Source organism: Eulemur rufifrons, chromosome 17 (assembly GCF_041146395.1).
Source record: "Eulemur rufifrons isolate Redbay chromosome 17, OSU_ERuf_1, whole genome shotgun sequence".
Taxonomy (NCBI): domain Eukaryota; kingdom Metazoa; phylum Chordata; class Mammalia; order Primates; family Lemuridae; genus Eulemur; species Eulemur rufifrons.
This window is the reverse complement of record NC_090999.1, coordinates 65,483,446-65,509,158: the sequence shown is the minus strand read 5'-3', so window position 1 is coordinate 65,509,158 and position 25,713 is coordinate 65,483,446. Positions and strand designations below refer to the sequence as shown.

Sequence of the window (25,713 nt, the reverse complement as noted above, 5' to 3'; positions counted from 1 at the left end):
TTTGGCTTGACACATAAAGGTGGCCAAACCTGTTTGTTTTCATCTTAAAGGAGAAAGATAGTGGTTTTAAAAACCCAGGTGGTATATTTTGCATTTTAAATTGCTAATTTAAATTTTATTGAGGTTAAATAAATGCCAAGTCTGTATGCATGTCTACTGGTGTATTTAATTTTAGACTAACAATAAATATTTATCAAAGGTTTGCTGCATTTGTAAATTTTGTCAGTTTAGGCTTGGGTAGAGGTATTCTGTCTTTGTAACCAGGCAGTTTCTGGTATGTCCAGGACCTTCATGGGTTCTTAATTTCTCTGATGTGGACAAGGGAATTCTTAAGCATCTTGGAGCCTATTTGAATGTGATGGGGTGAGTGTGGGGATAGGAAATCATCAAAAGTGACTCACTGTGCCTGACCCCATGTGGGAGCCTATCTGCTGTAATTGAGAAACGGTTCACCTTGGTTCATTCTAAATTCAGCTTCTTTCCCCTTCCAGTATCCTTAATTTCTTATGTTTGTTACAGATGCTTTGGCTAAGTGCTAACATTTATTATGTAGCAGATATAGATAGCCATTGTTGTGTTTCAGTATGTTCAGCTTTATTATGTGTTATGTGAAGATAGAGGTTTTAAATTCAGATATGTTCTGTTTTAAATTCAGATCTTTCCATATAGAATTCAGGGAAGAATTTATATTTAGCTTTGAATTATCCTTCATGTATATTGTTTTGGAAATTTATGCTTGTTGTATCTGCAATTTATGATATGTCATTCTTAACAAGAAAAAAAATGAAGTGATATGGTCATCTTTATTCAGATGTCTTTAATTTTGTCAGCTCTGAAGAACATAGATAATCTGGGTGTGTCTGGTAGCAGTCTTCATCAGAAGAATCTTTGTCTTCGTTTGAAAGCAGAAGCTTTGATTAAATTCTCAGATTTGGAATCTTCAGAGGAAGCACTTCGTACTCTTGATCAGGTGGTCTTATCATTGTGCTTTTTCCCTTCAACTTTAATTAGTTTCACATCAACAAGGCAACAACCATTCTCTCCCTACCACAAATATTTTCTTATACAAATTTTGTGTTAGAGGTATGAATTCACTATATCTTCACTTTTGTAAATCATTCACACACTTGGAAACTCCTGAAGTTATTTGTTTGCCTCTTGGCTAAGTACTCACAGGGCTCTTCACATGAGGCAATTCCTTTCTTTAGTTCTAGCTTTTATTCTTTTCTTTTTGCCTTCTTAGGTTATTACTACTTGATCATTATTAATGGGGATTCTAACTTTTTTCTTCCAGGAAATGTTTTGCTATTGACAAGAATAATTAAGGATATTAGCATAATAGCTTCATGGTAGAGAATGTTTATGTGTTTCATTCAAAGAAAGATTATTTAAGAATGAAACTGATTTCTTAATGTTTTTGGTTCAGGCAATTTGAAATTCCCTACTGAAAAAATGTAACTCATAATTTATGAGTTATAACAACATTGTTCCTTAAAGATTTCTTTGTCAGGTAAAGGCTACTTTTTGTCTAAAATCAAAATTATATCACTCAGTATATTAGGAAGTTTTCAGTTCAGTTTTTTTTTAAATCATTGTTTTGTATACTTCAAAGGGCTTTGCATTTCATAATATTTCTTTAAAATTAGAACACTTGTTAGTATCCTTCAAGAATTGATATCTTATTTTCTTTTTGCTTTCCCACTAGTAATGTTTTGTGTGTAAATGCTTTATAGAGGTCTTTCCAATAATTTTTTCCACAAAAAGACAAAATGAAAAGTTTCTTGGAGAACTGGAAGAGTCCAGATCTGAGAAAGAAAATGTACAAGATGAGCCCAGAACATCTTGTCATGTTAGAAAGCAAAGAAACTATAAAAGGCTACTAGGATCATGTCGAAAGGGCTCAGAAGCTAGCATATGGAGATTCTCACTGGCTAAAGAGGGCACCAGTTACTGCAGTCTATTGAAGCACATCAAATATGTTTAAATCCATGTGTTCCTGATGATACAAAAAAAAAAAAAAAAATCAAACATCCTCAAGAAAACAAATCTTTGGAGGATGCTAAGAAGCCAGCTGAAAAGAATCAAAGCATTTATCCTGCGTTTCCTAAATGAATCATTTTTCATGATAACCAAATAATGAGCATGGGAGGAATTTCTCTTTGTTGAAGTATTCCACCTAATAAGAGAAGAAGAAATGATAGAATTAGAAAATCAACATTTTGCAGTCCCTAATGAATTAACAGATGTAGGCATTGAGGATTAATAGCTACTAACATGACAGAAAGACAATTAGATAAAACCAAGTGCAAATACACATGAAATATTCCTGCTAAAACACCAAACCTGAATCAGATCAAGCTTCTAGACTTAGCTACTAATTCACAGAAAATACAAGGGACCAAGGAACATGTTAAATACTATAAGAATACATTCAGCAAAATCCAGGTGTAAGAAACTATGACAAATAGGCCATATTTTTCAATGGTTACATGTTAAAAGAGAAAAAAAAAAAGAGAAGAAAGGGAACCTTGTATTATAATAAAAAGAGACTTGAAATGTATCAGTCAATTGAAATTTATCTACGTTAGTTGGATTTTGATTAAAACAAATTGTTGAAATATTTTATGAGACAACTGGGAAATTTGATGATATTAAGATTGTATTGTTGGTTTTGTTCAAGGGTGATAATGGTAATGTGGTTATGTCATTTAAAAATAAACTTATCTTTTAGGTATAGATACTGAAATATTAATATATCATAGATAAAAAGTTATAATAACTAGGATTTGTTTCAAAATAATCTGAGCGGGGTGTGGTAAAATGGGTGCAGATATAGACGAGGAAAGATTGTCTTCGAGTTTTATAATTTTCTAGCTAGATGATGGGTATATGTGGGTTTATTATACTAGTCTCTCTAATTTTTTTTTGTGTTTGAAATTTTCCCAGTAAAAAGGTTACAAACAGTGAAAGTGTTAGTAGTGATAGAAATCAGGACCTCTATGTCTTTATTCTGTTAGGATCCTGTCCTTCTATGGTCATTGTTTAATTAAAACAAACATTGCTGTGGTTCTGTTGAAGATTTATAGCAATTCTTTACAATTATTTTCTAGGTTTCTGATGCAGATAATATCCCTGGACTTTTGGTTCTTAAAAGCTTGGCCTATGTGAACAAAGGCTCATTAGATGAAGCTATAAAGGTTGGTTTTTTAATTCAAACTGAACAATTTTTAAAAGTTGAAAGTCATTTTTGTTTGGATATGGGATTGACTGGTATCTGCTTTACAGATTGTGGAAGACCTTCTCTCTTCTTACCCTGACCTAGCTGAAACTCATGCCCTTGAGGGTTTGATTCATTTTACCAAAAGGGATTATCTACAAGCAGAAAAATGGTAAGGGTATATAGATTCCTTACAGATCCAGTCACATTAGTTTATCATATTTTTCAAAAATGCAAAATGAGTGGGCTTGATAAAGATCTGATTTTGTATAAATTTAATCTCTGTAGACTGTAAGTCTTATATTTTTAAGAAATGTCTTTAGCATGTAGCACAGTAACTATAAAAAAATCAATGATGGGTTTCAAATGTAATTAGCTGATCATAATGTTCAGTAAGCAGATGTAATGTTTGGTATATGCTCTGAACATTTAGCACATGGTAGTGCTAAAAGGCCATTGTGCTTTTTTAAGCTCTCTTCAGAAACAAATTATCTTTTCTAATTAATCTAATCCTAAAGTAATGACTTGTTTCTAGTTTGGCATCCTTGAATCACTCAAACTTTGCTCGACCTAGGAGTCTCCTATATTATCTATAGGAGCAAATATATATATATAGTGTGTGTGTATTTATCTTAATATTCCTTTTTACTCCCTTTCGTTGACTTAGTTTTCAGAGAGCACTTGAGAAAGATGCTGAAGTTGCTGAATATCAATACCAACTTGGGTTAACATACTGGTTTATGGGTGAAGAGACAAGAAAAGATAAAACGAAGGCTCTTACCCACTTTCTGAAGGTAAAACAAGTGCCACTATTCAACTCTTAGTTGAAATGGCATTTTAAAATCATAAATAATAATTATATGTTAGTTACTTAAAAGTACTCTTAACTGCTTTTTGTGGTTTATCTCTCACACATAATGTTTTGCGAGGGTGTTACGTGGGTTTTGAAGGAAAAAATTAAACCAGAAAATGTAAAAGTTACTTTTTAAGAAATATGTGTTACAAAAAGTGAGGCATAATTATCTCTGGAAAACAATACTGTTTTTAGGTAATGTCAACTGTAGTTTTATAGGCACACAAGTCTAGATGTTTAACTTATTTTTTTAAATGTTTAACATCTATAAGTCTTACATTATTATCTTGACTTATAAGAGCAGATTAATAATAGTTCTAATTTCACATTTCTTTTACCAAAGAAATAATGTTTTTTTTACTTCTGTTTACTTTATATAAGCAGTGAGGATCAGCTTTCATGTCTGTTTTAAATCTTATATTAAAGGATGTTTGGCATATTTTTGTATATTTAATAAAATTGTTTTTTTAATCTCTATATTCTTTGTATTTTTAAAGATATTCATGCAAATAAACGTCTAATATTCTGTTACCAATATTTATCTCAAAGGCTGCAAGACTGGATACATATATGGGCAAAGTATTCTGCTATTTAGGTCATTACTACAGAGATGTAGTGGGAGATAAAAACAGAGCCCGTGGATGTTATAGGAAAGCTTTTGAATTAGATGACACTGATGCGGAATCTGGTGCTGCAGCAGTTGACCTAAGTGTGGAGCTTGAAGATACGGTGTGTCTAATAACTACTTTTGCCTTTTTGTTTTTTAATCCTGAGTATGTAAATAAAAATATTTTTACATATGTATACTTGAAAGTTAGCATTAGTTTTTATTTTTCCTTATAGATGCAATAGAATATTTTTGCTTCTGTTTATAAATACAGTAAAATTTCTTTTCTCGTCATTTATTATTGAAAGTATAGTTTGGTGTACACTGATATAAGTTTAAAAAATCAGAAGTGGGAAATGAAATATATTTGTGTACTTTACATGGGTGTTCCATATTTTTATGATATTTAGTATCTCTAATAATAGCATTTTCTTATCATTAGGAAACTGCGTTAGCTATCCTAACGACAGTGACTCAGAAGGCAAGTGCTGGAACAGCAAAGTGGGCCTGGCTCAGGCGAGGACTGTACTATTTGAAAGCTGGTCAACATTCTCAAGCAGTGGCTGAGTAAGGCACCTTATAGATTTAAACTATGTTAGACAACATAATGGTTCTTAAACTTCATATATACCCAAATGAACTTAACAAGTTGCCGCTTAGCAGGTTGCATTTTGAGAGAAGAAATAACAAATTTTATTTATGGTTGATTGGTATTTATTGTCTGCAAGGCAGTGGAATTGCAAAAATAGATTAAATGATGTTCTGTTGTTGAGAAGATAGCCAGTCTAGTGAAGTCAGGTCTTAATAATGTCATATGTATAGTAGATTCTCAATAGAAATTGAAGTAGTATTGAAAAGCTGAGATACATATCTTTGTTGTTTTCCTGCTGACATGCATTGTTTTGACATTTGGCAGCTTGAAGGGCATTTTAGAATGGCTGCTATATAATCAATTTTAGTCATTTGGTTTGAACTATTCTTGAGAGTATATAAAATATATTTGAATCAAGATAAAGTTTCTGCTTTATGTTAATATCTAGAATATAGGCATTTTAAAATTTTTCATAGAAATGGAATTTGATCAGAAATTTAAAGCATGCCTATTATTTCTATATTTCAACTGTGATATTTCTGTTCGGTAGAAGGATTGGTGGTGGAGGTTTATAGATTGATAGGGCAAACTGAAATGTACAACTGTCCTGATAGGATAGAAAACCGGAGTTTTTCCAGATAATCAAGTAAAGAAATTCTGGTCAGCACTTTCCCAAAAAGTATTTTATTCTTATATTTATTTTGAAATTATAACAAAATTTCTTAGTATTGAAAAAAATCAAGTCATAAAAGGAATAGGTTTACCTACTTTAAATAACACTTTTATAAATAGAAGGAGCCATAGATATATGTGATTCAGTTGAATTATTTATCTTTTCCTTTTAGATGTTGAAATAGTTCTGTTACTTTTAGTTCTCTTACTGTTTCTTGAAATTTTAGTTTACAGGCAGCATTAAGGGCAGACCCAAAGGATTTCAATTGTTGGGAATCATTAGGAGAGGCATACTTAAGCAGAGGTGGCTATACAACAGCCTTGAAATCCTTCACAAAAGCCAGTGAGCTGAACCCAGAATCCACATACAGTGTGTTTAAGGTTGCAGCAATACAGCAAATCCTAGGCAAATACAAGGAGGCTGTAGCTCAGTACCAGCTGATCATTAACAAGACAGCGGATTACGTGCCTGCTTTGAAAGGTAATTTCTTTTTAATAGCTCCTTTGACTTTTGTGATACTGGAGTATAAAATCCTTGGGTAAATTTCCTATCTTAATGTATTGAATAACTTGAAAAAGACTTCTTTAGTCAACAGCAGGCATCCAGTATGAACCTCTATTAGTATAGTTTATATAGATTTGAATGTAAAAAGATCAAATCTTGTTTCGTAACAGTGAATAAATAGTAATGATAGTTATTTAACTTTTAGACAAATAGGTATTGGATCTAAAAATGGATCTCTAAAATAAGAATTTGCTTGCTGTTATATTTTGATAATTAATTCACTATACCCCAGAATATCTTAATACCTTTCAATTACTTTGTAAATTATAGAAGTTTATTTTTAAAAAATTTTAAACTTTAGAGGCAACTTGTATTGTTTTGAATGATCTAAATTGATTTTAGTTTCTCCATAAATATCTATTTTTTCTGTATTATGAACTATTTTTGGTAACATAATGTAAAACACTACCATCCATGTATAATCTGAATATTTTATGATTACATCTGCGCATTTAAGAAAAGGGTGGAACTCATTATATATGCTTTTCCTCCATTTCCTTTTCCTTTATAAAGAAGCATTTGAGGTTTAAATCAGATATAAGTGTTAAGTTTTAAGTGGCATATAGCTTAGGGCTTGAAAGTTTTTTAAAAAAATTTTATAAAGCTCTTTCCACAAGAGAAGGAGAGCTCATAGAGCTTAAAGTTTGCTATACAGATTTTCATATAAAAAGATCAAATCTTTTTTCATAGCAGTTAATAAGTAGTAATATGATAGAGAGTAGCATTTAGATGATATCCCCATTTTTGAAGCTGAGGTTTTAAGAGGTAATAACTTGCCCAGAGTCAAGGAAGTTCTTAGTTTCCATAGATAATGTTTTATAACTTTTAGTGCATGTTTATTCCAACAGAATCCTTCCATTTGAATTCTAATCTTCCATTTGAATACTAAAGGTATTCGGTATCATGCTTAAATATAATTTTATCAAGTACCATTAAGTTTTGTTTTTTTGCAAATGGCTTTAAAATGACACCAGTAAATTTATTTGAAGTTCATTTTATGTATTTGTTTCATATGTTTTAGTAACAACTACAAACTTAACCTGATTTTAGGTTTGGGCGAATGCTATCTTATGATGGCAAAAGCAGCTCTAGTTGACTATCTTGATGGGAAAGCTGTAGACTACATAGAAAAAGCACTGGAATATTTTACTTGGTTAGTATTCTTATTATTTATTGTGTTTATTTTCTTGATATTATAATGAAGTCAAATTTAGAAAATCATTTTATGTATTCTGTTAGAATAGCAGTTATTCAGAATGTCAAACACAAAGAAAAACAGATGAACCAACTAATTCTATAACATATATATATTGTATTAATTTTGCACTTGGGGAAACGGAAACAATGTCTTGTGCTCTTAGTAATGGCTGGCATGCTAAGTGCATGGGAAAGAGTAGAAAGGAAGGAGTAGTCTCTTGGTGGAGCAACAGCTCCAGCACTGTGTGTTAGTGTTCTCTTTCAGGAGGACTAGAAATGAGAGTATCTAATTGGAACTATTAGAAATAGGGCTTCAGGTGCACAATATGCTTTATATTCAGTGGCAAGGGCTTATTTTAGGCGTATTGGTAGGGCTGAAGGTAAGGGGAAATGAAAAATCTGATTACCCCTGGAGAGAAACTGTGCAGGAAAAAAGTTACGTGTCTGATGACAAGAAAGGAATCTGAAAAATTTGAATAAATTTGGCATTTTATAGAACTATGAATTCATTAGTTACAGCAGAAGTATTATTTGTGGTAGATGCCTTTAAAAAATCCACAATATAGATGTACATTTGAATTTTTTGCTCTTATCTTTCTTGTGCTTTCCTTCCTTTCTTTTCCTATTTACTTTCTCCTCTGTTTTCTATTTATTGGTGGTTCCAGAATTGCTTTTCATATGAGCTAAATATGAAATAAAAACTTAACCCTTTTTTCTCTCACTGAATTTTGTTGCTACTTTTGAATTATTGCATAATGTAGTTCTTTCCCAAGAGGAAGTTACTATGAAGAGGGCATGCTTTGTATTTGAATTGGTGTTTAAGAGTAAATGTGAACCTTTGGGTGACAATACTTTAGCTACAAGTACTGCCTTTCTGAACCTAGGAAATCTTACTCTGGATAACATGTGACACTCACAAAGCAATTATAAAGTGCTATATAAAACTTAATAACCCCCAAATTTATATTTACTTCTAGGCTTTAAAGGAATTCATACTACCACAGTTATTATGTAAGGGTGATAGAAGTGATTTCACTTTACATATACTTTTTATTGAACTTAAAAGGAGAGAAGAGTTTAGGCGGTTAAAATTGTCTCTGTTTCAATTTTTTTTAATTTTCTCATTTTATGCTGTCAATTTTAGAAATTTTTCTAACATATTTAGGCAAGGAAACTCCAAATAGTATTGTCCTTCCTTCTGAGTCTCAAAGTGAGCTTTCAGTCATGACTGCAATAACTAATATTATTTCTCGGGAAGACATTGGAAAATGATTTTTGGCTGGACTCCATGAGTAGAAAAGGCTTTGAAAGATGTTCCGTCTGCTTATCCATCTGCCAATAACATAGCAGTTGTGATAGCTGATTATCAGAACTTGGCTGAAATGAAATTGCTGTGTTTTATTTATAAGGTTTTGAGAAGAAAAAAAATGAAGAGAAATATATGACTGAGATTTTTCTCATTCTAAAAAGAAGTGCTATCACCCTAATTAATATTTTAATTACTTTTTGAGCTCATCTATTCAAGGTGCTCTTACTTCTATGAATGTGAGTCTTCACAATTTTCATGTTTAATTTTTTTATTATTTTTGGTCTCAGAATAAAAATCCTTTGGACCATCAAATATACTTGATACATTTTCTAGTCTTTTAAAGTTTGTGGTGTATTTAGTCCATTTTCTGCTGCTATAACAGAATACCGCAGGATGGGAAATTTATAAAGAATAGAAGTTTATTTGGCTCACGGTTCTGGAAGCTAGGAAATCTAAGAGCATGGTGCTGGCATCTGGTGAGGGCATTCCCATGTCAGAAGGGTGGAAGGCGAAAACTTGAGATAAAGAGAGAAATGAGGCTAAACTTATCCTTTTATACGGAGCCCCCTTTCCAGGATAAAACCAACCCACTTCTGAGTTAGCAGCATTAATCCATTCCTCATGACCTAATCCCTTCTTAAAGGTCCCCCACTCAACACTGTTTCACTGGGGATTGAGTTTCCAACACATGAACTTTTGAGGGGCACATTCAAACTATATCATGAAGCAAGGTCTAAAAGCAAAAACCTGAGTTTACAATTGGTCAACTGTAAGAGAGTTACCGACTTTATTGCCTTTGTCATTGCTTAAACAAACAAAAAGAGTATAGTTAATAAAATTATTAAAAGTAAATTGGTCCTGGAAAGTTTTTTGATTAATTTATGTGATTTCTGCTACTTCTAGCAAAAATAGTAAAGAGAACAAAAAAAGGTCTGCAAAATTTCTGGCACTAAACTTAAAATAATCAACTCCTTCTTTGCCTCCCTTATCTTCCTATTTGAGAGGTAATATGATATAATTCAGTTAGGAGGAGATTGGTAAAACATTCACAGTGTTTAAGGAAGTAACTCTTAATTAGTATTGCATGTACAGTTTTTCTGTTTTTAACCGTTAAGTTGTAATGAGGGAGATAAACTCCATGCGTTTTGGAAATAATTTATAAGAATCACACTGTTTCTTTTTTTAGGGCTCTGCAGCATCGAGCTGATGTGTCCTGCCTTTGGAAGCTAGTTGGGGATGCTTGCACCAGTTTGTATGCTGTCTCACCATCTAAAGTGAATGTTAATGTTTTAGGAGTCCTTCTAGGTCAGAAAAAAGCAAAAATATTAAAGAAAAATGAGCTCCTCCATCTTGGAGCAAGGTAATTTATAAAGATTGCCAGTTAATAGCATTCAAACCGAATTAGGACATTAAACAAAACATAATATTTGTTTTTATATTTCCATAGGTGTTATGGTCGTGCATTAAAACTGATGTCTATATCTAATACATGGTGTGATCTTGGAATTAATTATTATCGCCAAGCCCAACATCTAGCAGAAACAGGCAGTGACATGAATGATCTTAAAGAGTTGCTGGAGAAATCTTTACATGTATGGTTTTGAGAAATTTTTTATAAACTTAAAAACTAGGTGCTTTTCTGAAAGACGGTTTTGATAAAATGAATACTGTAGTGTTTTCACGTAAAACCACATTTATCTTGATATAGATGCTGATATTCCAAGAAATAAAAAATAATCTAATTTAACATCTTTTCAGTGTCTGAAAAAAGCAGTGAGACTCGACAGTAATAATCACTTATACTGGGATGCTCTTGGTGTGGTTGCGTGTTACAGTGGTAAGAATTGAGTAACACACTTCAATATTTTTAGAAGATAGTGTGTTTCAGGTAACAAAGTTTAGTTTCATCTTTTTCAGGTATTGGAAATTATGCCCTTGCTCAGCACTGTTTCATCAAATCAATCCAGTCAGAACAAATTGTGAGTGTTCTAAGTGTCTGTGAAAAGAACTTTGGAATTTAATGTTACTACTTTTCTGAGACTTGCCAGTAGACAAGAGGCCTAATTTAAAAATATATATGTGTGTGTTTTTTAGAATCCTGTTGCGTGGACCAACTTGGGAGTGTTATACCTTGCAAGTGAAAACATTGAGGTAAATGTGTTGTCTGTTTTGTCATATTAAAAATAAAGAACAATTTCCTATGTATAATCTCTTCATAATAGCCCAACTTCTTGTGGAGAAATGCTTTGTATAATACATTATCTATCCAGTTTGCTCTCCAATATGCCCATTCATTGCTGACATTCAATTTATTATGTTGAGTAATTAATGTGTGAGATTTATTTTCCTTTCCATGGCACTCAGGAGACTTCTGGTTTTAAAACCAATTATGTTGGTTTTTCATTTAGAAATGAAAATAATTCTATTATAAATTAATTGGGTGTATTTCTTTTTATCCACATACATGTAGTGGAAGTCCTGTGTAAACTGTGTTGGGTGTGGGGTGGGTGAACATAAGGGAGATGATTAGTACTCTCTAGCAGCTTAAATTTAACCTTTTCTTGGGTGATTTAGATTTTGGCTTTAGTGGATATTAATCCCTTTAAATACCACAGTGTAATTTGTCATACTTGAGCAGTTATACGTTAGAGAATTGGAACTAAAGTAACTGGGAGCATGGTCATGTTTGGAAAGTTTCCACAAATCTGTAGGCAATACCACATCTAAATTGTTTGTATTTCAGCCAATATATTAAATCTGATCCTTTTTAAAAAGCTTCTGTAATATTCTCAGGGATATGTTAAGTTACTGCAAAAAAGGACTGGCTTTAGAAGATTGTAAATAGATTGAAAGAAAATATTACTTTGGATTTTAAAATGTGAACATATCTTTCAAAAATTTAAATGAAGCATTGTCTTAGTTAATAAGCTATGAATGAAGTTTTATTATAGCATGGCACCATTGTTGCCCATGAATTTCCTTTTTTATAGGAAAAATAAGACTGTTTTCTGCTATACCTATTAATAGATGATTGAGAAAACAACATAAAGCAGTGTGTACTAAGTTGTTTTTTATAGTGGGAAAAAAAGCACGTCAAGTTAATATGTCCAAGTGAGGCATCTTCAAAGTATCCTGACTGCTTAGTGCATAATTATGTTGTTGACCAGTCTTTCTCCAGAGGCAGATACTTACCTAGGACTTCATTGGTATATATTTCTTATCTTCCCAATTAAGCTCAAAGAGTGGGGAATGGATACAACCTAACTTAATCATTTCCTTCAAACCTGTAGATAGCAAATGGTTGTGTGATTGGTTAAAAGCTCTGCAGACTACATGGTAGACACCTGTATTGCCCTTTGGCTATGAACCAGAACTCCTTGCCTGTGGAGAAATGCTGCACCCAGGAGTGTTCTAGGACTGTGTAGCTAAAACACTGCTTTAAGCATTGCTAATTGTGCCTGAGCAGTAAAGTTTTAGCTTCATATGTATTTCTAATAGATTTGGCTTCTCTTATTCTTTTATTTTGTGCTTTTTAAACTTTAGCAATTTAAGTTTATAAAATGACTTGATATGATATTTTTTGCCTTTTTTTTCCTAGCAAGCTCATGAAGCTTTCAAAATGGCTCAATCCCTTGATCCATCTTATTTAATGTGCTGGATTGGACAAGTAAGATATACAACATATAGTTGTTAATAAACATTTTTATATAAATAGCTTATTAACATAAATTGACGTAAAAACCTACTACTATGAATAACAGTGATCACAATGATAACAGGTGGTGTTTGAGGGCTTACTTTGTGCCAGTCACTATGTCTTTGTATACATTATTTTGGTTAATGCATCATCAATCCTTTGAGATGTGGTTGATGTTATACTCTCTTTAGAGATGTGGAAATTGAAGTTCAGAGATCTTAAGTATTGTGGCTAAGCTCACACAGCTTGTGGTGATTAAACTCTGATTTTGAGGGTCTTTGAACCCCATCAATCTGACCTTACTGTGCCTAAAAAATAACCCAGGACTCTGTTGTTTAACTCACATTTACAAAGAAAATACATATTTACAAAAGTCATTTTGATTATTATGTTTTCTCATTTTCCATAAAATCTTCATGTTTGATTCGCCACTTGTTGAGTGTTCTTTCCTCCTCCAAGTTTAGATTTTTATATCACTAAATAGAAATCAGGATGCTTGGTTACTAGTCTAAACCTGTCACTGACTGATTCTGTTACCTTAATATATCACTTCTCTGGATTTTAATTTTCTCACCTGAAAAAGAAGGGAATTGGACTGAGTGATCTCCAACATCTTGTCTAGTTGAGAAATTGTAATGAATTAGTAAGTGGTCAATTGTTTTGGTTCAGAGAATAGTAGGAGCATCACCATTATCAGAAAATCATTAATTAGGGTTTAGATATCTTTTATCATACTTTTGACTCTTGGGTCTAATTCTAGTTAATCAGTGAAGCAAGCAGAGATAAAAAGGCAAACTCCTGTTCCTATTCACTGTGGTAGCATCTGGGAACAGTGGCATTACTGTGCTAACCTCTGTGTCATTTACTGAACCCAGGGAACCCAAGAATTTGAATTTCTAACTGCTCCCAAGTGAAGATGATGAGGCTGGTTCAGGGACCTCACTTTGAGTATTACTGTTGTAGGTCAGTAGATCTTAGAGGCTCATCAGAATCTCCTAAGTTACTTTTTAATTATTATTTTCAAAGTATTTTTGTTTTTAAAAATAACTTACTTCAGAAGGTAACTGACAGATTTAATTCAAATGGTAACAATAAAAGTGAAACTTAAATTAACTTTGCTTTTAAACACAGCTAGTAAACTTTTGATTCTTCCAGTTTCATTTATTATCATTATTGCTATTATTTTGTTTTGAATTCATTAAGGACCTCTTTTTTTCCTTTTATAGGCTCTTATTGCAGAGACAGTTGGAAGTTATGACACCATGGATCTCTTCAGGCACACTACAGAACTCAGTATGCATGTAAGAATTTGAGCATTCTTCTTGAGGATTCATTATTGAAACAAGTATTATCCTTGCTAAGGAAATGAGTAGATAGTGGCATAAGATGTTAATGACAGCAGTTGTCTCTACTCTTTATTCTTTTTTAGAAACAGATAAGCTACCTTTAATTAAAGAACTTGTAGTTTTCATTTTCTTACAGCTTTCAGAGCTGATGAAGAAATGACATTGAGATGTAATAGATACAGTAGCAGTCATGTAGAATAGAAACTGAGACTCTAGGATAAAAAATAGACATAAAATAAGGACTAGACTTGGTTGAGATTTCTAGTTTATTTATGAAAATGTTTTAGAATTCTTTTTTTTAGTTTGACCTGTGGGAATGGTGCTGAGGAGAGAAAAATCAACCCATTAGATGGGGCTCTGTTTTCTGCATTTTATCCTGTTTGATTCTTCTACTTAGGATTGGAACAAGTGATTTAAATATGTTCTTGGCTCTGTTTTGTCATAATGACCCTTCATTTCAAGGCATGTAACAGTTGACTTTAAAGAAGACTAAGATGTGATATTTATTGTATTGAAGGTGTAGTGTTTTATTTCCTAATTTTTATTGGCATATTTATTACCCTACGTCCACTTGTTAACTTTGGCTTTTTTAAAGACGGAGGGAGCAATAGGTTATGCATATTGGGTCTGCACAACATTGCAAGATAAAAGCAACAGAGAAACAGAGCTGTACAAGTACAACATCGTCCAGATGAATGCTATTCCAGCAGCACAAGTTGTTTTGAGTAAATACATAGGTAAGGTACCTGTCATATAATGGCAAGATATTTGAATAACTATTGAAATAATTTAAAGAATTTTTAAAACTAATTCATTCCAAATTAAATAGTAGTGTTCTTTAAGACATGAATTTGCCTTTTTTCCCCCAATGGCCAAGCAGTGTACTTTTTAAACTTCAGGGCTTTTGAAGAATAATGGAAATTGCTTGTTACCTAATAATTCAAGATAAAAGTGATTTCCAGCCAGGCACAGTGGCTCACACCTGTACCCTAGAATGTTGGGAAGCCGAGGCAGGAGGTTTGCTTGAGGCCAGGAGTTTGAGACCAGCACAGCAAGACCCTCGTCTCTATAAAAAATAAAAAAATTAGCTGGTGTGTGTCTGTAGTCACAACCCCTTGGGAGGCTGAGGTGGCAGGATTGCTTGAGCCTGGGAGTTCGAGGCTGCACTCCAGCCTGGGCGACAGAGTGAGTGCGACCCCTGCTGCTGTTCTAGTTTCACCATTTACTTTCTCTACAGTGTTAGTCCAAATATTTTATTCCTTGGAAAGTGGAGATAATACCTGGGGTGTAAAGTTGTGGGAATTAAGTGAGATAATATACACAAAGTGCCAAACCCAACGCCTTTAGCCTCCCCTTTAACACCTGATTTTTTTTCCAAGATATTGGAAAAATATCTTTAGGTTTAGGAAATTAAAAGAATCATGAAGTTTTATTAACCATCTATTGTAATAACTTTCTATCTTCCTTAATAAAATTACCATTGGGTTTTAATCTCTGGTCTACCACTTAGCCGTGACTAAAACGTTGGGCATACTACCAAATTGGATTTTCGTTTTCTCATCTATAATTCAAGAAGAAAAGTATCTGTTGCTTAGGGTTTAAATGAGATGTTTTATGCAAAATATTATGCAGAGTACCTGGCATACTCTGGATGTTCAAGAAATGTTATTTCATTACCCTTTGACAAAATTGTAATGAGGAAGTTTAAGGAGGAATTCTGACATTGACAGTTGAATAATAAGAAGAATCAGATAAACTGTAAAAAACAGAAGGAAAAAAATGCCTTATTATAGATGTTGAGGGGATTGTCATACTCTTCATGCATTTAGCCTGGAACACTGGTAGCTATAATCCTAGCTATTCGGGAGGCTGAGGCAGGAGCATTGCTTTGAGCCCAGGCATTCGACGCTGCAATGAGCTATGATTGTGCCACTGCACTCCAGCCTGGGTGACAGAGTGAGACCTCATCTCAAAAAAATTTTTTTTATTGATGGGTTTCTTTATAGAATGGGTACCATTTGTAAAGGATTTACATGAAGAGGTAAATCTTTAGCTTTCTGCAAAATTTAGATGCCTAAAACAATCGACAAATCATTCTTTAATAATTAAGTATAGTGGGGTTTTTAACTCTGTTGTGAAGCCAGACCATATACTCATTTAACAAATTCAAGTATATGTACTTGGCCAAAAAATCAGAAAATCAGAAGCAGAAAAAAGAGAGGGGACTGAGAGAGAATGCAGACCATCCCTCGTCTGTTCTCCTGACTGTTTGCCTTTGTGTGAGTGTGACATACGAAGGTGTGGATCTCCAGGTACTCATTTTGACTTAGTTTTTGTGACCCTTTCTTTTCATGATTTAAGAACTTTTTGAGAATAACTTTGACTATTTGATTTTTACCTTATGCTTTGACATTAGAACATAACATGCAAGGTATGACTACACTGCACTTTGTTAAATAATTTAGAGGATTTGAAGTCTTATTTCTCCATACTACTTTTAAGTAGATTAGATTAGATGTATTTCTTTCTCTACTGTACCTTAGTAGATACGTGTTGGTTTTTGACATTAAAATTACAAAATATTGCATTGAAAATGCCTAAATCATCTTCTGTTTTTGTTGTACAATACTGACTTAATTATTTTTTAAAATACACAAAGATTAGAACAGAACTACCAAGAGAAACTGTTACTATTAATAAATTTAATCACAGGAAAGCTTAAGTGATTAGCCAAAGAACTGAATTTCCTTATAAATCTCATGACTAGTTTTAATGTGAGCTTCAATTTCAAGTTATTATACCTTTGGAAATAAAAATTTTTAAACTCTAAAACATAACTAGAAACCATATATAACTATTAAATATTATTCAGTAATTTAAAAGAGTTATAAAACAATTACTAGCATACTATATTCAGGATAAAATTAGCTCCGTATTCTTAACAATGCCAGTGATCTTGGGAGGTAATCTGGTATTTAAGATACTGAAAAAATTGAAAATAAAACTAATATTTTATGAATGCAACCAATGTACATGTGAAAAGTAAATATATTTCTGGATTTCCAGAAAGAATTCAGAATTATGCTCCAGCTTTCTCAATGTTGGGCTACTTAAATGAACATCTACAACTGAAAAAGGAGGCAGCAGATGCATACCAAAGGTAAACTACATTTAATTGCAATATAGTTGTTACCAGTTAGCTTTTTAAAATTTAGTCTTTTTTTCATGAAGAAGGTACTAAATAAATGTTCTGACTCCTTCCCTGATCTTTAATTATATGTTATTATTACATCTTAGAAGGTGAAAATTTTCAGTTATATTTTGGTTTCTATTGCTCATCCTGGGGTGGGGGTTGGGGGGTGTGGAGAAATTGAGAGAGAGAGAAATTGAGAGAAAAGAAAGAAGAAACAAAACAAAAAATCCATCAGATTTTGTTTTAGAAAAATCTGTCCCCTAAGAAGTTGTCTAGCTTTATTAGGTGTGAGCATGTGTTCAGTCAGACATGAAATGAGAACATTGTGATGTATTTGTTTGAATTACTTTACTATATACTGTATATTCATTCAATGAATATTTGTTGAACTACTACTATGTGCCAAGCAGTGACCTTAGCCCTGGCAATTAAACAGTGAATTAACACTGTTAATTCTGTAGTCACGGAGCTCATGTTCTGGTGGCAAGAGACACATGAGAAGCTATTAAACATCTGTGATGATAAAAATTGCTAAGAATGAAAATTAAAGTAAAGGGCCAGAGAATACAAGGACAGGAAGTAACATTTCAGGTGGGTTTAAGAGGCAGTACTAAGGAGGCACTTCAGGCCTAAATTTGAATGAACTGAGGCTACAAGCCATTTGTTTATTTGGGCGGAAGGAACAGCAAGAACAAGTGCTCTGAAACAGGTGTGGACTTGGCATGTTTAAGAAACAAGAAAGCCAGTGTACTAGAATGGAATGACCAACCTACACAGTAGTAGGAAATGAAATCTACTTAAAGTTTTATTCTCTGCAAATTAATGGGTAGGTGATAAGAAAGTAACTATTGATCTTATGAGTAACTACTAGATGAAAAGTTAAAGGACCTGATTGCCTAACCTCCGAGGCATGTTATGGTTCTAAATCTAAGTAAATATTTGGAAGGAAGCCTTGTCAGGTAAAAAATAATTGAGATATTCCAAATGCCTTGCCATATCCTTTTATGGATCTCTCTGTAGTTCAAAGGAATAATCACTAGATGGTACTGAAGACTGAATAATCAAGAAGTTATTTTTCCAGGTATATGTGGAGAGAAGTTTGTGAAAAACTAAAACTTTTTTTCTTGTGATGTCAATAAATGTACTAGTAAACTGTATAAATATGATAGAATATAAGAGAGAGCAGGATTTTTAAACAGAGAAAACTAGGCAGTAGGGTGCTTGCTATTTTTTTGCATAGTGTTATTATTGCAGATATTGTGTATCTAACATTTGTTACACGTTAGGCTTCAAATGACAACTCCATAGTCACTTGGATACGTACCACTCTTTCTTGACTTATCACCACTGCTGTTTACTGTTTTAAACAAATATTTGAGGCCTGAAACCAAAAATTAGGCATAAATCTAACCAGGGATATAGTTTTAATCTCTGAAATACTGTCTTTTAGGCTTCTGTAGCAAATTTTTGTTTTTCATGCAGTATCAGGGGGATAAAAAGCCTATCTTGGATATTTTTTCCCTGGTGAATTCTCTTTAAACAGAAAAGAAGGTAAAAAAAAATCTTACTAAATATCCAGCTCTTTTCAGTTGTTAAGACATTTCCCTGCTTGCCCATAGGGAACTGAGCATGAGAAGGAAATACGTGTTGTCAGCAGGTTAGTATATTTATTCTAAGCCTCGAGGGACTGCTGATGAGTTGTACCCTTCCCTCAACTCACTATTCTTTAAATATTTTTCTGTATGTACAGGCAAGGGCACATGAAGACACTCAATTTCCTGTCTTCCTAACTCAAACTACTAGCTTATAAATATTTTCAAGGGTTTTTTTCCATATTTCCAAATATGTTAAAACTGTGATGCAGTCATTTCCCATATTTAGATTTTTGGAATATTTGGAAGTAAAATGTAATCAAGGATTTCACTAAGAGGTCATTTTTATGTTATTTTCCTGACAATCTAAAATCTAAGTATATTTAAGGTTTTTGTGGTACCAACTTAATAAAATATGAATAAGCTATTAGAACTAGCATTAAGGAATTAGTAGAATTAAATAAAGAGAACAAAAATCTGTAGATTCATTTACAAGGAAGGGTGAAAGAATGCTATTGCACATAGGTAAACTAAAATGCCTCATTCTTTTTTTAAGGGCAATTTTGTTGTTAAAGACTACGGAAGATCAAGATACTTGTAATGTTGCAATAAGAAATTATGGCAGATTGTTATGGTAAGCATATTTTTTCCCATTAATTGTGTGAAGCTATTGAATTTTTCTGATGAAAGAAAGCTATAGGACTGGTGAGGTGATGACCAGTTTGCAGAGTATCTGGAATAAAGTATCTGTTCTTTTTAGTTTTGATGTTTTGTGTAATGTAAATACTTCAGAAGAAAATTTGTACCTTCCATTGAAAAAAGGTTTTCTATTTTCTTTTTAATTGGTTTTTATTATGAAATGTTAAATATGCAAACATGCAGTAAATCATAAAATATAGAGCATAATTTAATGAGAAGACACCACTCAGATGTAACATCTTAAAATTCACTTAGTTTGCTTCAGGTTTCTTTTTCAAAGAAAAAGTTACAGATAAAGTTGAAGTCCCCTTCTTCAGTTTCATTCTTTTCTCCACAGAAGTCATCACATTTTTGAAGATAGTGTTTATTTAAAGAAATACTTTTAATGTACATATGTATCCATAAGCAATCTAAGATAGCCCTCTTTTCTTTATCAAAATATTTATCAAAATTTGAGTTTATTGATTTTATAACTTCTTTCACCTTTATAGAACTTATTTTAGAAGCAAAGGTTACATGTATTTTTAGCTCCTAAAAATAAAAAGATTTTCAATAGCACGTTAAAAATAAAAACAGGTCAGCTGCGGGGCATGTTCCTGTAATCCCAGCTACTCAGAAGCCTGAGACAGGAGGGTTACTTTAACCCATGAGTTCATTACCAGCCTGGACAATGTAGTGAGACTCCATCTCTTAAGATAAAGAACTGTGTAAATTAAAAAAAAAAAATTAAAACAGATTCAGATTATAGTGATGGATACCAGAAATAAGAATTCCAAAGATAAAGTGTTTCTGTTCAGATGATGGTAGCTGAGCTTATACAACTTCCCTTCGTGTTTAAATAAGCAAAAACCAAGTTGTTTTTCTATTAATAATGATTGTACTGTAGTATCATATTTTATAATATACTTTATATTTTTCTCCCTATTAAACACTAAAAAATAATGTATAGTTTTGTTTGTGGAATTTTAATGTGTCTATATATGCTCTCCAAAAAAAATGGATGTGTATATAAATAGTTTACCCAAAAGCTAGGTGTGATCCTGATCCTGACTAGGCATTTTATAGCTTTTTAAGCTTGTCAAAGATGCTAGAACTGTACTAATAGGATAATATTTAACTAATACATTAAGCTTAAAAAAATTAGAGTTCTCTATAAAAGTCAACTTGAAATTATTTTTATAATTCTGGATTTTAATTAACATTTGTTAACAAAAAGAGACATATTCACATATAATCTAAAAGAAGCAGAGTGTGATATTAAATCTCCCTAGTATATCCTGTTTGTGACATGCCTTCTATTTTAATATGTCTTTTCTACAGCTTTAATACTAATAGATTATAGCTTGCTGAATTACTACTATAAAAAAGGAGGTGCAGGTGAAGTTATTAAAAGAGCCTTAGTGTAGTTACATCTCTAAATTTTGATGAGGCAAGTCAAGATTACTTTTGGTAATACAAATAAGTTGTGTTTTGTTTCCTAGTTCTATTGGTGAATATGATAAAGCTATCGAGGCCTTTAAGTCAACGCCTCTTGAAGAGTTAGAAGACATCATAGGTTTCGCATTGGCTTTATTTATGAAGGGGCTATATAAAGAGAGCAGTGAAGGTAGGTATATTGCTTGAAGCTAAAGAATACATCTTTTCTAGAGTTGAGTTTAATCATGATGAACTTACATGCAGAAAGATGTAATAGTGAGATGGCCTGGGGGTGGCAATGTTTATTAAAATCTGACTAGTCATCAGGAGCAACACTAACGAGGCACTTTATGAATGGTCCTTATAATAGTGTTATGAGTTGAGTCTTATACAGACGAGGAAACTGAGGCCCAGGATCACTTACGGCAGATATATGAGTTAGCATTTGAAAGAAGGTGTTTACTACTGTACACTGCTTAAGCATCAATTGCTGATAAATGAATACCTCAGTCATTGTTAGTAATAGATTTTGATTTCTCCAAAATGGCAAATGAGTACATTTTTACATATATAGATGTATCCCATATGTGTGCCTCTTGTTTAAGTATCTACTGCTTGATCGAGTTGCTGGTCTGCATATGGGAGTTTTGGTGATATCTCAGTGGCTGCAGGCCTCCACCAAAGGACTAAGCTTTTGCTTAAAGATAGTGACCTAGACCTCTCTATAGATTCTAAAGGCAGTAGTTGAGGATTGTCACATAGTAATCATAATGATATCCCCAGAATCATCTTGGAACAGCTAAACCAAGTTAGATTATTATAAATTTTTATTCTGTCTGCTTGAAAACAAGAGAATAATCTGATATAATTTTAGTTAGATCTTACTAAGAAAATGGGATTAGGAAAGGAAAAATCCTACATTGTCAATCAGGATTGATTTATTTTATTTTATTTTTTCTGTTTTTTTGTTTCTTTCCAATTCTATATTAACAGCCTATGAAAGAGCCTTGTCTATTGTTGAATCAGAGCAAGACAAAGCCCATATCTTGACAGCTCTGGCAATAACAGAATATAAACAAGGAAAAATGGATGTAGCCAAGACATTGCTATTTAAATGGTATGTATAATTGACATCAACACTTAACACTACCAGATACTTAAATATTTGAATTGAGATTTGGAGCAATGTAAAATGAAGTTCTTAATGTCTTAGGAACTTTTGGGCAAACAAAAGGGATTGGGCCCACCTGGTTCTGAATTGACAGTCACAGGTGTAGGTAGAGATAGTGGTTTAATTCTTAGCCCTGGATCCGTCCAACCCTTCAAAACCATACTATACTCTGTTGTTTATTTTTATTATATATATTTTTAAAAGAGTATCTGATTACCTGATCAATAAGCTCTTAAAATTTTAATGAAGGCAGTTGTAATGGGCTTGTTTTTTGGCCTCTTGGATTCCCAGAGAGATATTTTCCTCTTTCCTTTTCAATTTAACCTGTTAAAAAGTTCATTTAAAAGTGAGTCTTTAAAAAACAATTATACAATTGAACTTATAGCTATTTCTATGTTTTTAGAATAAATTAATAAAATAAGTGATTGTGATGTCTGTTATTTATATAGTATTTTTTGACTTCTTGACCTTTTTTAAGAAAGTTAACTTTAATTCCTTCAAAAGCAGTCGATTATTAATATATGCAATTGTATAGTGTTCCTCAGAGAGGGTTTTATTGGCATTTTGAATGGTACAAATCCTCATAGTACAGAAGTGTCCTCCCATTGTAGGACTCTCATATCCCTGCTCTTCACCCATTCATTGCTAATGGCACTCCTCAGTCGTTGTGATAACCAAAAACTTGCTCCATAACTGCTCCATCCCCAAAGGTGGGGGCTAGGGAGATGATTATATGGTACTAGTTGAGAACCACTTCTGTAGGATAGGCTTTACATTTGTTTATTGCTTGTCATATTTTTGTCCTATCCTACATGATTAAAGTCATTTCCTTTTATGATAAATAAGCAATTCTTTCTTCTCTTCGCTGTTTAGGGAAAACCAATCAATTTAAAAGAAAATCCTGTCACTTTATATGGATACATCCTTGTGTCTATGGCTATATACAATGTGTTCAAGTTGTATATAGTTTTGCAAGTGTTTGCAAATGTTTGGTGAGAAGAATTATATATGTTGATGATTACTACAATCAATAGCAAAAATATCTCCACATTAGATCAAGGGCAAAAGTAACTCCACATTAGATGCAATTAGATTAGTAATTGGTTACTACTTAAAACAGTAACCAAAATCAGTTTGACCATTGGTGGAAGTGGGAAAATATAACAAAATATAATCTTTCCTTTTCCCCTTCCCCTATGTAAAGAAAAACCTTTACCCTTTGTTTTATGTTGTTGGATCCAGGGCTAAGTATTTTTTCTGATCTTTGTTTCTTTGTTTTTGATTCTTTCGATGTCATCACCCAAACTTAACGCTATCATCTGCTTCCATTCTCTACACCTTGGCATTCTTTTCTTTGACTTTCTTTCTATGAAAAGTTCACGGTCACCTGTTTTTTGATCTTGTTTGGCATTCATATATCGAGATATGAGCAGTGTCCTAGACATTTATTTAAGGGAAGTAGGCGTAAGTTTATTATATAAAGGAGAAAAAAATCTGGTTACCAAACTCATAGACTTTATGGTATTCAATAATCAAATGTAGAATCCCTAGAACATGGTAAAAGACAACATGCAGGTACTGAGCATTTAGCACGTTTGTATAATATTGGGAGGTAGTCGTTTCAGTACTAATTTAGATTTTGTATATTAGTAAGTATTAGAGTAGATAGGTTTTTCCTTTTGAACCAAGGCACAAATTAGAATTTCTTTTTTCACGAGTATTGGAATGTATATTTTACTATTTGCTTTTTTAGTTGTACCGGTTGACAATGTAGTTATTTATATTGATAGAAATGACAATGCCTAACTGACATACTTCCCTATTTGGACTCCTACATCTGTTAACTCTTATTATAAACAGAGTTCCTATGAATACTTTAAGTAAGCTATTTACTCCAGAGCTGCCTATGAAAATTCATGTTTCATACCTATTTGTCAAAATTAAGTGCAAAACTCTTAATTTCCCTCTTCCAAAAATAGTCCAAAGACATAGTGGTAGGTATACTATATTTTGTAATGTTATAAATATTTCTGTTATAGTTAATGAACTATGTTTAAAAAGTTTTTAAAAGTTCCTTTGATTTATTACAGTATAAAAGTTAATAATTATTAGAAGCATCATGAAGTTTGCAGAGAGCTAAGGTTTTCTTCATTTAAATTAACAAGGATTCCTAAACATTATTGATTTTTAATAAGGCTAAATCAGATTTCACAGTTGAAAAAGGAAAAAAAATACTAGAATTTTTTAAAATGCCAGTGTAAGACATCCATGATTTTGCCTGTAAACACTCAAAATTTAAATTCTCCCAAATCATAAAAATACTCAAGAATATAGTGGATATAGAAACAATTTATATTTATTATGGAAAGTTCAGGTTTCAATGCCACAGAAAAGTAGGACAAAGCTGTATCGGAATGCTAAAAGTCATATCTTACATTGAAGAGATTCTTTTTTCTTGGTTATTTGTGCATTCTAGGATTTTATTGAAACTCAGTATCTTAGCAAAATTGTTCTAATTATTTACCTAGAACTGAGACCCAAAGAGACTCATTTATGTTTGTTTCTAAAGCTTAGATATAATGACCAAAAAAGAAATTTGGCTATTGTTGCTCTGAGAAAGGCCACTGATACATTTAACTGCTTCAGATGATCAGGGAAATTGCTGTCTCTAAACACCAAGGAAGTTGTTTCTATATTAATCTTTTTTTTTTTTTTTTTCCCCCATTTTTACGGACAGAGTTTCACTGTATCTCCCAGTCTGGAGTGCAGCGGTACAATCATAGCTCACAAGTAATCTCAAACTTCTGGGCTCAAGCAGTTCTCCCACCTTACCCTCCTGATTAGTTGGGACCACAGGCGTGTACCACCATGCCTGGCTGATTTTTTCAATTTTTTGTAGACACAAGTTCTCCCTGTGTTGCCCAGGCTGGTCATGAACTTCTGGCCTCACGTGATGCTTTCACCTTAGCCTCCCAAAATGCTGGGATTATAAGCATGAGCTACTGCACCTGGACTGTTTCTATATTTATCTTAAAGCTGGGCTTAGTTTGGTGAATCTTTAAATAAATTGCTTTTTATACTAAATAGTAAATGTTTTAATAGTTACAGAAAAAGACTAGTGTAGTCATGACTAATGGATGATTTGCAAATGTATTTACAGCTCTATCTTAAAGGAACCAACCGCAGAAAGCCTTCAAGCCCTATGTGCACTAGGGTTGGCAATGCAAGATGCTACACTGTCAAAAGCAGCACTTAATGAGTTGCTGAAGCACATCAAACACAAAGACAATGATTATCAGAGGTGCCTTCTTACTGCAGCAATTTATGCGCTCCAAGGCCGCAGTGTGGCAGTGCAAAGACAAACATCTAAAGCTGTTCATAGGTAAATTCTGCATTTGTGAACTTGAGGCCTGATTATACTGTATGTGGTTGTGTTTAACATTTGGACTTTATTAAGACTATAAAGTAAGATAAGTATATATTTTTGGAAACCAGACTCAGGTTTTATGAAATTTTACATAGGACCAAGTAACTGACTGTATATGTTATTTCACCTATAAGAATTTTTCTTTTAATTCAGTTGACAA

General features: G+C 32.7%; 1 protein-coding gene across 2 annotated transcripts in view; it reads left to right on the top strand.

Moving 5' to 3' along the window:
- Positions 1-25,713, top strand: part of SKIC3 (SKI3 subunit of superkiller complex) — a 73,512-nt gene that overhangs the window by 18,777 nt on the left and 29,022 nt on the right. For both annotated transcript variants that reach the window (XM_069491896.1, XM_069491897.1), the window contains 21 exons: positions 831-970; positions 3,111-3,197; positions 3,286-3,389; positions 3,885-4,011; positions 4,620-4,799; positions 5,120-5,244; positions 6,169-6,422; positions 7,557-7,659; positions 10,199-10,372; positions 10,460-10,604; positions 10,771-10,849; positions 10,930-10,991; positions 11,107-11,163; positions 12,611-12,679; positions 13,936-14,010; positions 14,651-14,792; positions 17,122-17,215; positions 19,397-19,474; positions 21,021-21,145; positions 21,949-22,072; positions 25,287-25,508. In XM_069491896.1, the coding sequence (XP_069347997.1) occupies positions 831-970; positions 3,111-3,197; positions 3,286-3,389; positions 3,885-4,011; positions 4,620-4,799; positions 5,120-5,244; positions 6,169-6,422; positions 7,557-7,659; positions 10,199-10,372; positions 10,460-10,604; positions 10,771-10,849; positions 10,930-10,991; positions 11,107-11,163; positions 12,611-12,679; positions 13,936-14,010; positions 14,651-14,792; positions 17,122-17,215; positions 19,397-19,474; positions 21,021-21,145; positions 21,949-22,072; positions 25,287-25,508 (2,566 nt within the window). The remainder of the gene's footprint in view (positions 1-830; positions 971-3,110; positions 3,198-3,285; positions 3,390-3,884; positions 4,012-4,619; positions 4,800-5,119; positions 5,245-6,168; positions 6,423-7,556; positions 7,660-10,198; positions 10,373-10,459; positions 10,605-10,770; positions 10,850-10,929; positions 10,992-11,106; positions 11,164-12,610; positions 12,680-13,935; positions 14,011-14,650; positions 14,793-17,121; positions 17,216-19,396; positions 19,475-21,020; positions 21,146-21,948; positions 22,073-25,286; positions 25,509-25,713) is intronic.